The sequence below is a fragment of the Lipotes vexillifer genome, unplaced genomic scaffold (genome assembly GCF_000442215.2).
Source record: "Lipotes vexillifer unplaced genomic scaffold, Lipotes_vexillifer_v1.1 scaffold751, whole genome shotgun sequence".
In the NCBI taxonomy this organism is placed as follows: domain Eukaryota; kingdom Metazoa; phylum Chordata; class Mammalia; order Artiodactyla; family Lipotidae; genus Lipotes; species Lipotes vexillifer.
This window is the reverse complement of record NW_006799727.1, coordinates 758,773-775,121: the sequence shown is the minus strand read 5'-3', so window position 1 is coordinate 775,121 and position 16,349 is coordinate 758,773. Positions and strand designations below refer to the sequence as shown.

Sequence of the window (16,349 nt, the reverse complement as noted above, 5' to 3'; positions counted from 1 at the left end):
TCCCCGGTTCAGCAACAGCATTGCCTGCCCGGTGAGCTAAGCTAAAAATCTCACAGTCATCTCGGTTCCTTCCTCAACCACATCAACACACATACCATCTCCACGGCCTACTGCGATCCAGGCTTTTGCAGTTATCTCTCAGGATCCAGCTAAGACAAAGGAATCACTCTAGTTCTTTCGAATAAAGGAGAGTCAGTGTATGGGACCGGCTACATAAGGGATGAAACAGATGAGAAGCCAAACAGGATGGTATGGCATCCCAGGATTCTGCAAGAGCGGAAGGCCATGAACACGCCGGGGCTGGAAAGGATAGAGGGGGGGAGGTGGAGTTACAAGAGCTGACGAGCTGGGGCTGTTGCTTGGGAGACGGAACCCAGCAGAAGCCCCCTGGTGGGAGCCGAAGCCACAGAGGGAGGGTCTGTGTGACTACAGCTGGAACAAGGGGAGAGATGCAGCCGCTGTCAAAGGTGCAGCCTAAGGCCAAGAGAGAGAGGAAAAAAAAATACCCTGGCCCCTCCCTCCTCTTGCTCTCTAATTTCCTGCCAGTGCTTTCTGTTGGTGGAGCCCAGGCACCCGGAAACAGCCTGCAGAAGTCAGGCCCCCTGAAATGCAGAACCCAAAGCCAGCTCACCTCCCCAACCGGTCTCCTTCCCCATAATCTTTAACTCCTTCTAATCTATTCTCCACTCTGTGCCAGAAAGATGCTTCTTGCTCATGAACTTAATTAAGTCATTCCTCCTGCTTAAAACCTGGCAGTGGCTGACGGTTTTCTAGCAGGAGAAAAACAGGACTCATCCACCAAGCTGATTTTGTCAATCAAGTGCAAATATAGGAAGTGCTGTTTCCCTTGACGACGACGTGTACTTGAGTTTACTCTGTAACACGGGGTGAGCTGCTATTCAAGGTATTGTTGTGGAAGAAAATAGAGACCATTCCTCAGTCATCCACCCTGAGAATGGCAACTGGCTAAAGACCATTGCTTTCTGAGAACGATGGTTCGCCATGATCTGAGGCTCAGGGCTCCAATGAAAAGATGCCGTGTGGAAGCAAGTGGAGAACAAGTAATGGCTTTAAAATCTATTAAAACAATAGAGTATCAAGAGATTGAATTAGTAAATCCAAAAACTTCCTGTGAAGAAGAGCCCAGGCTCAGGTGGCTTTACTGGTGAATTCTACCAAATGTTTACAGAAGAATTAACACCAATCCTTCACAAACTCCTCCAAAAAGTAGAACTCACTCTATGACACCAGTATTATCTTGATACCCAAACCAGACAAAGACATCCCAAGAAAACTGCACCGTTATGAATACAGACGTAAAAATCCTCAACAAAATATTAGTGCAGCAAATCCAGCAACACATAAAAAGGATTATATACCATGACCAAGTGGGACGTGTTCCAGGAATGCAAAGTTGGCTTAACATACGAAAATCAGTCAATATGATACATCCTAGTAGAATAGGCACAAAGATTACACAATTATTTCAACAGAGAAAGCATTTGACAAAATCTGACACCCCTTTAGGATCAAAAACACTCAACAAACTAGAAATACTTCTGCACCCTGATAGAGGCCATTTATGAAAAACCCACAGCTAACATAGTGGTGAAAGACTGAAAGCTTTGCCCCTAAGACAGAGATCTCTGCCCTGGTCACTTCTATTCAGCATTGTACTGGAGGTTCTGGCTGATGCAATTTGGCAGCAAAAAGAAGTGAAAGGCATTCAGATTGGAAAGGAAGAAGTAAAAGTATCCTATTTACAGATGACATGATATATATAGAAAACCCTAAAGAATCCATAAAAAATTATTAGAACTTATAAATGAGCACAGCAAGGCTACAGGATAAAAGATCAATATACAAAAGTCAGTTGTGTTTTCTATACACTAGCAATCAACATTCTGAAAATTAAATTAAGAAAACAATTCCACTTATGATAGCATCCAAAAAACAAAAAACTTAGTAATAAATTTAACAGAAGGAATGTAAGACTTGTACACCAAAAACTAGAAAACATTTCTGAAAGAAATTAAAGAAGACATCCCATGTTCGTGTATTGGAAGACTTAATATTGTTAAGATGGCAATACTCCCCCAGTTGATCTACGGATTCACCATAATCCTTATCAAATTCAACATAATCCTTATCAAATTCCCAGCAGGCTTTTTTTTTTTTTTTGGTACTAATTGACTATTTGATCCTAAAATTTATATGGAAATGTATAAGGGACCCAGAAAAGCCAAAACAATCTTGGAAAGAACAAAGTTGGAGGACTCACGCTCCCCAATCTTAAAACTTACTACAAAGCTACAGTAATAAAGACAGGGTAGTACTGGCATAAGGATAGACATACAGACAGATGCAATAGAATTGAGAGTCCAGAAATAACCTTTACATTTATATTCAATTAAATTCAACAAAGACATCAAAACAATTCAATGGGGAAAAAATAGTCTTTCAACAAATGGTGCTGGAAAACCGGATAGCCACAGATAAAAGAATGAAGTTGGACCTCTACCTCACACTATATACAAAAATTAACTCAAAGTAGATCATAGACCTAAATCTAAGAGTTAAAACTATAAAACTCTTTTTAAATGTTAAAAAAAGATCTGTGACCATGATGAGGCAACAGTTTCTTAGATACAACACCAAAAGCACAAAAGAGAAAAAAATAGATAAACTAAAATTAATCCAAATTTAAAACTTTTACATTTCAAAGGACACCATCAAGAAAGTAAAAAGACAACCCATAGAATGGGAGAATATATTTTAAAACCATATAGCTGTAAAGGGACTTGTATCTAGAATATAAAATGAACAATTATAACTCAATAATAAAAAGACAAACTACCCGATTGTAAAATGGGCACAAGATCTGAATAGACACTTTTCCAAAAAAGATATACAAATGGCCAATAAGCACATGAAAAATTGTTCAACATCATTAGTCATTAGGGAAACAAGTAAAAAACCACAGTGAGATACCATTTCACACACACACTAGGATGACTGTGATCAAAAGAACAGAAAAGCATTGACAAGGATGTGGAGAAACTGGAATCTTTCAGAATAATACAGCCGCTTTGAAAAACAGTTTGCAGTTCCCCGAAAAGTTAAACACAGAGTTATCATGTGACCCAGTAATTCCACTCCTAAGTATGTACCCAAGAGAAATGAACACATACATCCACCCCAAATCTGGTACACAAATGTTCATGGCAGCATTATTGATAATAGCCAGAAAGTAGGAACAACCTCACGTCCATCAACTGATGCGTGGATTAACAAAATGTGCAAAATGTGGTACCTTCATACAATGGAATATTATTCAGCCATAAAAAGGAAAGATACATGCTGCAACATGTGAGAACCCTGGAAACATGCCAAGTGAAAGAAGCCAGACACAAAACATCACGTGTTACGACATTCCATTTATCTCAAATGTCTAGAATAGGCAAATCTCTAGACAAAAAGTAGATTAGTGACTGGCTAGAGCTGGGGGGGTGGGCATTAATCAAATAACAGGAAGTGAGTGTTAATGAGTACTGATTTCTTTCTGGGGTGATGAAAATGTTCTAAAATTGACTGTGGTGATGGTTGCACAACTTCTGAACTACTGAATTGTACACTTAAAAGGTTGTATTTAATGGGATGTAAATTATATCTCAATAAAGTTTTTTTAAAAAGCTATAGAGCATATTTGTAATATGAAAAACTGAAACAACACAGATGTTCCATAGGCAATTCATTCAAACATATCCATAAGGCACACCACTGTGCAAGCCCAGGTTGGTTCGAACCTTGGTCCCAAAAATACATCTGTAAAATTTGTTAACTAACTCAAGTGGCAGTAGGGTGGCTGGTTTTATGTTTTGCTTTATATTTTTCTTTATTTTCCAAATAGCCTATACTCAACATACAAGTGAAGAATAAATGTTTAGGGGCTTCCCTGGTGGCGCAGTGGTTAAGAATCGGCCTGCCAATGCAGGGGACACGGGTCCGGGAAGATCCCACATGCCGTGGAGCAACTAAGCCCGTGCGCCACAACTACTGAGCCTGTGCTCTAGAGCCCGCGAGCCAGAACTACTGAGCCCGCGTGCCACAACTACTGAAGCCCGCGCGCCTAGAGCCCGTGCTCTGCAACAGGAGAAGCCACCGCAATGAAAAGCCCGCGCACCGCAACAAAGAGTAGCCCCCGCTCGCTGCAACTAGAGAAAGCCCGCGCGCAGCAATGAAGACCCAACACAGCCAAAAATAAAATAAATTTTAAAAAATAAATTTTTTAAAACATTTAAAAAAGAAAATAAAATGTTCACTTTCAGATCAAAGGTCAGAATGAGAGGCGGCTGGTCCCACATAGCGCAGATAGGAAAGCACACAGGCACAGCCGTTCTGCAGCACAGTCTGGAAATACTTCTTTTCTGACCCAGAAACTCCACCTCTGGAAACCTCTCCTAGGGAAATCATTAAGAACAAGCACAAAGACCAGGCTGAGAGGGCATTCATCACAGCCTTATATGTAACAGAGAAAAGCTGAAAACAACATACATGGCGCAGGTCACAAAGCAGTATATGTGATATAATCTCATTTTATTAAAAACAAAAGCCACACGCATGATAAGTATAGAGAAGATCTAGAAGGAAACACACTAAGGTGTTAACAGAGGTTGGCTTTGGGTAGACAGGGTGATGGATATTTTTATGTTCTTTTGACTGGTCTGTATTTATTTTTATACAATGCACATGTATCTTGTCTGTATTAAGAATAATAATAAAGGGAAATTATCGGGGAAGAGGCAAGAGGGCAACCCAGCACAGCTGGAAGCACCACCAGCTGCCCAAGCAAAGGAGCATGATAGGCGGGGCCATGGGGAGGGTTGAGACTATCGCAGCCACTGCTGCTCCCAATCTCAGGGTACCTGAGGTCAAGACGACACACACTCCCTTTTGCTGACCTCAGATTTATATATTTAAAAGCATTTTCCCATTTTGTCTTCTTCATTCTTCTCAGTATTCTTGTATCATTATCTCCATTGTGTAGATAAGAAAAGTGAGACTTAGATTTACTTACTTAAGAATCACAGAATAGCATCAAAGGTTAGCAGGTTATCTGACACCAGAATTCCATCAGTGACATCCCTACTCCAACTGAAAGGAGGCTCAAGAAAGCAGAAATAATATGGATTCTGGAGTCCACAGGCCTTGATTTGAATCCCACCTCACCTCTGAAATTCAGGCTTTCAACCCCTCCGCAGGGAATGATAATCCTTATGGCACAGGATTGTTCTCGGGGCAAAGTGCAATCATGCAGGTAAATCTGAAAGCGTCATGCCTGGCTCCTGGGAGGGCTCAACAAATGCTAATCCAACAGGAACCCCAACCTCTCAGGGCAGCCGAACCCTGAGGTGGCTGTGTGTGTTAGAAAGATCTCCAGATATGGGAATACTGCTGGACTGCGTGCCGTTTCCACTGCCTGGCCTGGCCCTATCCCCGAGGCCAGAACAGTCAAGTCCTGCTTCCCCCGAGAGCCCTCCACACAGACAAGGTCGGCTCCTCCATCCTTGGAGACTGCCTGATGCGGTCTGGTCCCAAGGCCATCTCCAGTCCACAGTGACTCTGTCACAGAGCAGTCACCTGGCTCCTCCTCAATTGTCCCTTTTCCTTTTCCCCTGCAGGGATCGCCTCCAAGGAGAAAAGGCAGAAAGAGCCCCAGCCTCTTTGACAAGAAGGCTCCTACTCAGAGGAGCCACTGCTGTGTCACCTGTCATGGACATTTGCCCTCCCTCTCATTCCCCTGAAGGGCCCACCCTCTTCGTCACAGCCTTCATGCAGGTCCCGGGCCAGTTACAGGGCATGTCGCTGGCCACCGTAACTACATTGAGGATGGGAATGTGACCCAGACAGGGTCAACAAGACCCAGTGAAAATCTGGCTGAGATTCCTACGACTTACGCCTAAGAGAATCAGAGTCTGGAGCTTGAGATGGGAAGCAACCCAGGGTAAGATGTGCTGGGAAAAGGAGAGAAAGCGTCCATGCCTTTTGAGCCCTGAGTCCAGCTGCCCCCGAAGTCAGATTGAGTTGGGTTCTCTTTCACCTACAACTGAAAGGCCCTAACCCACAGATCTCAGCAGAACTTCAAAATGCGTCTTCAGCGTGGGTTTACCCTCTGCATGCGCTCAAGGCAGGGGCTCTGGCCTTGGGGGATGGAGTCTGAGTCGCTGACTTGGATCGGCACTTCTGCCTCCATCCTCTCGGTGAGCACAGCATACCCGTTCACTACATCTGCAGAGCAGTGGGCTCGGGCTGGGCAGAGCAGGTGACACGGACACCCTGCCACCGGTCCAGCCCCTCCCCCTCCCACCATGTCCCAGCAGTTGTCGTGTCTCTCTCACGGCACCCTCTCCCACCGAGCACACAAGCGACCTGAGAGCCTCTCTGCCACCCAGTGTCTCCGTGAGCTGGCTCAAGAGGCAAGCCCTGGTCACCATGCCTGCGCCTGCAGCTGTCAGCTGAGCATAGGCGCCAGCTGGTCCGGAAGACGTCAACCCACGGCCCGGAGAGGGCAGGGGCCCTAGTGTGCGAGGGGACCGGCACTGCCTATCCCGCAGATGCCTCTGGCACTGGTGGAGCATGGCCAGCCTGGACCCAACCTACCACATGCAGGCTCCCCTGGGGGAGGCAAACGAACACCCCTGAGGATGGAGCCCCCATCAGGGCCCCCAGGTGAAAGCCCCCAACAAACATGTCTCCACTTTCCCAGGGGAATCTGGGCTGCTCCAAACAGACAATATTCCAGGGGGAAAAATGAGGCAGAAAGGTAAACCACCTTCTAGGAACCTCATTCCTCGAGTCACCTCGTGGGGAGTCTGGCCTCCCCTTGCCACAGAGGGCTGTTACAATTCACCCCCAAGGAGAAAGAGCAGATACACCCTTCTCCTCACGTCTCTCATATTTCATGGGTGGGGGGCAGGGAACCCTGGTTCAAGATATTTGTTTCCTCCGTGGCCACAACATGCGACAGCCTTCTTGGGAGCACGACAGTACTCAAGTCATAACTACCCACAGCCTGAACAATTTCCAACTCAATTTATCTCAGGCCTTTTTCGATACCACCCAGCGGCCCAGGACTGAGCAGAGTGTGGTGGAGAAGCCCGTGAGCAACACCTAATAAAAGCCCCTCAACAATGAACCGTGTCCCTTGTGCTGATCTGTCTGAATTTTGCTCTGGTAGGGGGCCCGTGGAAGACAGCGAGCAATCCCCAGGGGCCTCTTCCCAAAACGTTTTGTCAGTGAATGCTTTAAGTCTCTGTCCTCTGGCCTAACGACTGATTACTGCAAGCTGAGGTCCGTGGGTGTGAGAAGACACTGGTTTTCAAGCTGGGGAGGGCAAGGCTGAGATCCACACCTTTCTGGAGATGGGTTCTGTGTTTGAAGACTACTGCTTACAAGCTTAAGGGAACAGGCAGCACTTCTGAAAGCCCGGGAGCTCCCTCGCCCCTCGGCGCTGCCCACGAAGAGGTGGGCATCTTAGTTCCTTCTTGACACCACGCCCCAAGACCCGATGCTCAGAGCACACAATGGGCAGACCGAAGAGGGCTCTGGGGCCAGTCTCACCCGAGGAAGGAAGTAACATATCCAAGGGGAGGCCATTATATGATTCCGTTACCACATCCCCACTGCTGTTCTCATCACACCCGCCCTTCTGCGAAGCGAGAGGCCCACGAGGTCTGCAGACTCTAGGGAAGGGGAGGCCTCTGGCCAGGAAGTAAAGTCCGGTCAGCTGAGACGAGCCCTCCTCCCTGGAGCCCAGCAGAGACGGTTTCTCCTCCTCCGCTATCTCCTCTCTTATCAGCCAATGTATTTGGCATGTTCCTTATGAAGACAACTGTCTGGGAATTGTGTGAATTGTTTTTGCCTCTTAAAGGAACGCTACTTGAATCAACTGATCCATCCCAATGTGAATGGCCTTTTGTGATAAAACCATGAATGTGGCTCCAACTCTAAAGACCTCTAACCTTCCGGGCCAGGCCGGGGCAAGACTGATGAAGTGCAGGATGAACTTGTCTCTGGACCCACCCTCAAGCAGCCCCATTACGGTACCCACTCCACCTGCCCCTGACCACTGGGTGCCCCCCAGCCTCCAGCACCAACAGCCTTTCCTCCCTAAGCCTCCAATCTCTGCTTGCGCTCCCACAGCCTGAGCCAAGCCCTCTGCTACACGAGGCAGATACACTAGGGCAACTCTCCCCTCTCCCCATAGTTGGCTGTTACCTGGGGCTTCTGAAGAGATCTATCCATTTGGGTTCAAGCTCCAGGGATACATAAGAATAAAAATAGCTAAGCTTTGTTGATGTGCCAGGCACTGTGCTAAGCGCTTTACGTGTGTTCACTCCTTCCCTACAACAATGCTATAGTGTAGATACTATTATTATCTCTATTTTATAGGTGAAGGAATGGAGCCCCAGTGAGGTGAAAGTAATTTGCACAAGATCCTACAGCTAGTAAGTGACAAAGCTAGAGATCAAACCTGGAAGTCTGGCTCCAAAACCCCAAGCTCTGAGCCAGTGTGTCAGAGGAGCAATTGCAAACCCAGGAACAAAGGAGGAATAAAGAAAGTGGAGGAGGCCCCACAAAGCTCCCAACACTATACCGCCTTCTCCACCTGGGAAGACGTCATGCAGCTTGACAGGAACGTTTCCTACCAAGAAACACCTCCATGTCCGGGCCCTGCCTCCAGTTCATTCTGTGTCATTGGGCAAGTCCCTTACCTTCTCTGGCACAGTCTCCCCCGCTGGAAAATAAGACGTTTGTGTGAGAGATGGCTGTGAAGGCCCTGTTTATATTTCGGAGTCAGTCCTTCTCTGCTTTGGTACCATGCAATCTGGAAAGGAAGTTTAATACCACGCTGCTGTTTCCAGGTTCATAATTTCCCTCCTCGTGGGCACCAATCCCAAGCCTCAGATCCTACGCATTCCCTTTCATTCACCTGAGCACAGGCTACTTTCTTCTCCCTGCATCCCCCAACAGGTCCCACCTGGGTCCGAGACCAAGCTCTGATGGACATGTCTAATGAGAGGCTTACATGTCCCCCCAGTCTCCTCTTTTTCCCAAGTGCCTGGTGGCCATGGCCCTACAGTGACTTCTCACCAATGCACTGTCAGCACAGCTGGTGTGTGTTACTTCTGCTCACCCTAGACATCTCTCTCCTTTCCCCTCTCCACGAGCTGCAACATGCCAGCCACCCAGCTTCAGTCATCCATCACACAGATAAGGACTGCGCCCTAGCAGACGGGGGAGGAACAGCAACCTCGCAGAACACAGCTGCCTACCCACCGTGACCAGGTGGGCCATCACAGGACTGTCACAGGCCTTCCCTCAAATTGGAACCAATGCATCTGTGGTCCCTCTATTACAACAGGGTACATGCCAAGGCTATTTATAAAGGTCATCTCTAGGAAGGCAAGCCACTTACAGCTCCCACTGTCCTAGCTGCAGAAAGTTAGCCGATGTCCAGCAGATCGAAGTCCCAAAATAGACACTGACCATGTGTTCACTGTTCCCAATCCTCCCCCCTTTGGGAAAAGAACATCTGTGGCCATTCGGTGTCCTGGAGATCTCCCTATCTCCCACTGCAATACCGTGATATCTCAATCTGTACCCAGAACAAAGATTTCTACTCACTTGATTAACCCAGTTCTACCAGAAGCTAAAGAGTTTCTCCATGTCTTCTATTCCCAGTCTCTGTTTCTCTACTTAGTTTTAAGGGATAGGAGGAATGCGCTGGGGGGATGGGCGGGGGGTGGGGTGGGGGGGAGTTGAGATCCATTTAGAGGCTCTCTGATAATGGAAATGAACTGAAATGTATAACCTTTGGGGAAGGCCAGCCTCTGTCATGGTGTGATGTCAACATGCTCTTACAGGTACAACCCATAACTGGCAGCGAGTAAGTCTGAATTATCGAAATATGCTCAGTATGTTACCTCTGGGCAAAGAAAATGCACCTGACCATGACAGCTAGAAGCAAAGGCACCCAGAATCACCTGAATTACACGATGGGCACCTTGGTAGAAATCTGAGCAAGGGAACTTCTATAAATTTCAATCAATAATTGAGCACCAATTAGGCACCAAACACCGTGCTAGTTTCTGAGGATGGCAAACAAACAAAACAGTTGCTCCTTGAGTGGAACTCACAGACTGGCAGGAGTGTCTGATCGCAGTACAACTAGTTCTAATATGACGTTTGAGTAGTTCTAACCTACTGGGCTGTGATACTATCAAATGCGATGGCCTCTGAATGGCCGAGCCTTGGAGGGTGTCAGGGAAGACAGGAGATGTGAGCTTAAGGGCCAGAACTTACAGCAAGGGACCTGGGCAAGGAGTTAAGGGAGAGGAACGTGAGAGGTGGGGCTGAGAGGAGGGGTGTGGATACAAATCTAGGGTGTTCTCTAGTGACCTGAATGTTTTCTACCTGCGGAAACCTTACCTGGCCTGAGCACATTCCCATCCACGTGCCAACAGAGCAGAGTAATTAAGAACGTGGGCTTTGGAGCTGAACACTCTTCAGACTAAGTCCCCCTCCCGCCACTCAGTAGGAGAGCATGGGCTCTGGAACCAGCCACTGAGGCTGAGTCCTGGCTCTACCACTTCCCAGCTGTAGGGCTCCGGGCAGCATACCTAACATCCCTGTGCCTCAGTTTTCTCATCTGTAAAATGGAAAAAAATAATAGTGTCTACCTCATAGGGTGATGGTGAAGCTTGGCTGAGACACCCAAATAAGGGCCACAGTGCCTGGCACACAGTAGGCACCATATCATTCCTAGTAACCTCACCCAGTCTCATTTCCTTTGTCTGTAAATTAGGGGTTTGGAGGATTAAAGAGACAATAAAACTCTAACGTGGTGTTGGCCCATAGGAGGTTCTCATAACTGAATCATGTTGGCTTCTGATTCCCAACAAGCCGAGGCTATATTACACGGCCAGGGGAATCTGCTCCCGGCCATGGCTGCAAGAGCAGATGTGGGAGTTCATGGACATTGACTCTGGCTGAGAGACTGCATCGAGTCAGACCTCAGGGGACCATGGAAAAGTTGAGGTGACCTGTGAAAGTGTGCAGGTCAATTCCCCGGCCTACAGCAGCATACAGGTGGCACAGGGGAGGGGCATGGGCTGGTGCATGCCCATCCAAAGTGCACCTGGGCTTTGCTCCAGCCCAGTCTTACTCTGGTGAAGTGAGGGGACAGCTGTTCCCTTCTCCCATGAGCCAGCCAGCATGTCCCAACAGCCAAACGCCTCAGCCCTGTGGCTGGGGCCCACTGCTAATCACACACCACCCAGGGCCAGACTTGGGGACCAAGCCTCCTGTCCCGCTTGCCCACTTTGCATGGCAGCCGTGAGACTAAGCTGGTGGTGCCACCTGCAGACAGTCTGCCCCACCAGGCCATCTCAGAGCCCAAATCAAGACCTGAGCTCTTGGTGCTAACCAGGTCTTAGAGCCATGCTCCACCCACAAAGGACAAACCAACTCCTGGCTACAAGCCAGCAGGCCCCAGGTCAATCAGGTGACTGGAAACTGCCAGATGAAGCCTTGCTCTTGTTGCGCAATATTGTTCCTGGCCCCAAATCTCTCTCTCTCTCACACACACACACACACACACGCACACACACACACACAGCTCCCATAAGCCTAAGGCATGTGAGGTGCTGGGTGAACACCAGCGAGAAAAGAGGGCAGCTGTGTGGCACAGACCTCAGACAGATGCACGCCCAGGCCCAGGCCCTCAGAACCCCTGAGACAGCCTCAAAGGACTGCGCCCCGTAAACCGCCAGAGTGCCCTGTCAGAGTGACAGCATCCTTTCCCAGCCCACAGGGACATTGAGAAGATTAATTAGAGGAACCTAACAAGTGCTTGAGCAAGGTTCCCCAGGGAACTGGGTGAATATGTCACCCCTGTCACAAGGCTCTTTAAGTGTGCCTTGGCTGGGTCTTTGTTCAACATTGCATAGGATAACCGAGGCAGACAGCCGGCTGCAGACAAGTGGCCAGCTCAATGCTGTTCTAGAGGGTCAACACACCCAGGGCCCGAGCCTCTGTGTGGCCACAGTCAGCCACATTGCATGGTTTGCATGGTAGGTGGCAGGAAGGAGGAGCTGCTTTCAGAGGGTCTCCTTCTTACTGAGGCCTTTATAAATCTATTTCAAAGTGTCCCTCCTCCTCCAGGAAGCCTTGCTGGCCCTGCTGGCCTACAGTGACCTCTCCTGCCTCTGAAAAGCTGTTACCGGGCCTGGCTTTTTCCATTTGCTGTTTTGTTTGGGGCTGACATTTAAAAATATCATTTAGTAAGTGCTTTACATACATTATGCGACTTAATCCTCATAACTCTATGAAGTGGATGTGATTACACTCCTTTCATAGATGAGGAAGTGGAGACTTGGAAAGGTCAAATAATGTGTGTGCCTTGGCTTTCTGTCATTTTTTTTTCCCGTGGGACTGCACTCCCTCACATTAGATTACAAACTCCTCTGTGGCAACCAGGGCAACATTTCCCCCTTCTATCCCCTGAGCCCCTAGGCCCCCAGGTAAACACTGCATGACTGGCTGTTACAGTGACCACTGAGCCTTAATTAACCCAGAGGTGGCACGGATGAATAAAAATGAGATCAGCCACATAGCCGACTGGCCGTATGATAAGGATCCCTTGTATAAACGCTGTGCGGCATCTTAATTACCAAGAACGGTCCCTGCTTAAGCTGCACATTAATCATCAGGAAACTTTACTGCAACGTTGTTCCTTCGGGGACAACTGAGGAGCTGCAGCTCTAAGGAAACGCCGTGTCGCTACGCTTAAAATGATCCAGTGCCTATGGTGGGTCAACCCCAGGGGTCTCACCGGAAGCTGCCGGGGTTAAGCCCAGCCAAGGGCACAGGGGTCAAACCGCAGGATCCAGGGAGGCCCTGCAGCTCCAGACAGCGCGACCCGGGGCACGGCCCCCAGGAGAGCAGGCGTGGGCCTCACCTTTGGTGGCGTAGGCGTCCGCGGCCATCCGCAACCTGTAAGGGGGGACACCCGTCAGCGGCCAGTCTTCCAGGCCCACCCGGGCATAAATGTTGAGAGCGGCTTCATAGTCTCCTTCAACATAATCCAACTTGGCCATGATCAGATTGGACTCTTGTAGGAATTCTGACTAGAAGGAAAAGGAGAGAAAAAAACATTTTCCTACGATATGCTGTGTGATGCTCCCATGGGGCCCCGCGGCTCTGCACACCAAGATGGGCGTGGGAGCCTTCCTGTTGGTACTGCTCACAGGGGCCCCAGAGCGGAAACAGCCCATGTGGCCAGCAGCTGATGAGGGGGGAGGCAAAATGTGGTCTCGCCGTCCCCCAGAATATTACTCAGCCATCATCAGGAACGAAAAACTGACCCCTGGGACCACATGGGTGAACCTCAAGAACATGACGCCGAGTGAAAAAGCCAGTCACACCGGCGACATATATTGGCCAGAATGGTCGAGCCTGCCAAGGCAGAAAGCAGGCCAGTGTTGCCTAGGGCTGGCAAAATGGGGGCATGAGAGATGACTGCTAATACCTACAGGTTTACTTCTGGGGTGATGAAAGTGCTCTAAAATTGCTGTAATGGTTGCACAGCTCCTGAATTGTACACTTTAAATGGATGAATTATATGGCATGTGAATTATACTTCAATAAATCTGCTGTGGGGCTTCCCTGGTGGTGCAGTGGTTGAGAGTCCACCTGCCGATGCAGGGGACACGGGTTCGTGCCCCGGTCCGGGAAGATCCCACATGCCGCGGAGCTGCTGGGCCCGTGAGTCATGGCCGCTGAGCCTGCGCGTCCGGAGCCTGTGCTCCGCAACGGGAGAGGCCACAGCAGTGAGAGGCCCGCATACCGCAAAAAAAAAAAAAAAAAAAAAAAAAAAAAATCTGCTGTAAAACAGGCTCCCCTCAGGCCTCAGGTTTGGGTCAAGAATGGAAGGCGTGCGTTATGAACAAAACACACGAGCACCTGTCTCCGAAAAGGAGGCTCCACGGACATCCTGGTGGGTCCTGCCCACGTCACTGGGGGTATACCACAGACTGTAACCCAAATAACCCAAGGAGAGAGGCTTTCTAAATTGGTGCAAAAATCAGGACTTGCTTTCTTTCCAGGGACAAACTTTTCTCGCTGAGCTGTTCCAGCTTGTGGTTACTGACCCAGGTCCCTTCCCATAGGCTGCAAGTTCTAACTCTGATGGGCTCGTCTTCCTCTCCATCAGGAGAGGCTGGCTTCCCCAGTCCATACCCACCAACCTCATCCTCAGCCCATCCTCAAGCCCCACTCATCACTGGGGAAAGAAGAGGCGACCTAGCCATCTACATAAGGAAACAGATTTATCACCCTCTTCTAGGCATTCTCATTGGAACCCCAGGTATTCAAAGCCGGATTTTTCAGCTTACAGAAGCACACCATGAAGCTGCACTATCCTGTAATCTATGGCTGAGACGGAGCGGGCGATACGCAGGTAACCAGCCAGAGCGTGGCAAAGCCACTGTTTCAGCCAAGGTGGTCGGCTTCCAGGCTGCCCCTGAAAGGGAGCCGGGGTAGCGCTGCAGAGGACATAGAACAGGCAAGAGAATGAAGGGAGCAAAAGGGTTTTAAGAGTGGCCCAAGGGAGTGGCACCAATGCAAGACGTCAGAATTATATTTGGAAACAGAGAAAGAAATCAAAGCAGACTTAAGAAAAGAGAAAAAGAGCTGTGAAAAAAAAGCATCCACCACAGGGGTTCTCCACCAGGGAAGGGGACAAGGCAGCCTTGGGTATATTGAAAAGGCTTCCTAGGAGATTCCTGTGTCCTCCCTCTTTCCCCAGAACTGAGACCCATAGGCCGAAAAGCCAACTGAAGGGGGAGGGGGGAGGCCACAGTTAGCGTTTACTGGGCACAGAGCTTCAGTGTGAGATGATGAAAAGTTTCTGGGGATAGATGGTGGTGATCTGAATATGAATGCACTTAAAAACCACTGAACCTAAAAGATGGTTAAAATGGCAAATTTTATGATATTTACATTTTACCACAAGAAAAAAGTTTTAAAAATTAAATCCGAAAAATAATTTTAATTAAAAAAAAAAAGGTAAACTTGAAGGGCCAGATGGAAAATATGCAGGAGCTGGAAGAAAATTCCAAGAGTAGAGGCACAGTATGGATGCACAGTATGGAGAGCCTTGCTGGGCAAGTCCAATCTACGGCCGTGTGCAGAGGAGGAAACAGCTTGGCCGAGGCCCCTGGGCCACGGGGGGAGAGGGGAGCAGCTCCAGCCTGGTGCCATGTTACCTTGCCTGTGACAAGCGCAACTTTCTTGAGTTGAATCAGAAGCCAGGCCTCCTGACTCCTCGTCCGGGCTCTTTTTGCCACCACACGGCTACCTCGCTCTGGTCTCTCCAGTCTCAGTTCACTTGTGTTTTGTGGGCACCTGTGTCTGCACAGGGCTTTCCCTAGCTCCCAGCTAGGAGACACCCGAACTTAAGGTCAAGAGGAGAGAAATTTCACATCAGCCAGCGTGAGTGGGTCAACCCGCGCAAGCAAGATATGTTCCAAATATGACTTTGGAACACTCTTTATAAGGCAGAGGGAGCTAAAAAATGGCAGCAGGAGAAAAATTCTCTAGGTAGAACCAATAAAATAGCAAAAACTGACATGTATCTATAGCGCTATTCAGTTGTGAAAGAATTTCTACACCTGAGACTCAGAATGCCCTTGAGCTAAGTACACGTACAGATAAGAAATGTGAAGCTCAGAGAGCTTAAGTAACTTCCCGAGATCACACAGCTTATAAATCCACAACTGGAAAGCAAACTCAGAATTCTAAGTGGAAATTCAATGTTCTTACTACCGCACTGGGTTGTGGAGGATGGAGAGCAAAAACTGTGAACATGTGGTAAAATTAAAGGTTAATTTTTCCGGATGAAGATAGGGGGATTCGAAGTGGGATAGAAACTAGCCAGGTGCCAGGCCTGGAGCAGTGATCTTCAACCTCTCCCCCCAACACAGAGTCTCAGCCTTATACCTCCTGGAAGGACACTTGAGTCTGACCAGCTGTCACTATGAGGTCCCCCCACCCTTTCCCACTGATTAGGACCCACCAATGTCACCAGGACCATCTTCGTTAAGAACAACTGACATGGAGACAACTGTCCCTAATGCTGAAGAAAAGTGAAAGAAGGAAGGAAGGAAGAAAGGTAGAAGTCAGAGCTTTAAAAGTTCACTGAAGACTGCCCTTCCCCAACAGAGAATACATCCGAGATTTTAAAGGGACCCTGAAGAAGCTGGCAGGAATGCTGGGCTGCAGGCAGC

The 16,349-nt window shown here is 48.4% G+C and overlaps 1 protein-coding gene across 2 annotated transcripts in view; it reads right to left on the bottom strand.

The window, feature by feature from the left end:
* The window catches only part of TTC7B (tetratricopeptide repeat domain 7B), a 245,588-nt gene that overhangs the window by 203,216 nt on the left and 26,023 nt on the right, over positions 1-16,349 (bottom strand). For both annotated transcript variants that reach the window (XM_007471886.1, XM_007471885.1), the window contains one exon: positions 13,022-13,190. In XM_007471886.1, coding sequence (XP_007471948.1) covers positions 13,022-13,190 — 169 coding nt within the window. The remainder of the gene's footprint in view (positions 1-13,021; positions 13,191-16,349) is intronic.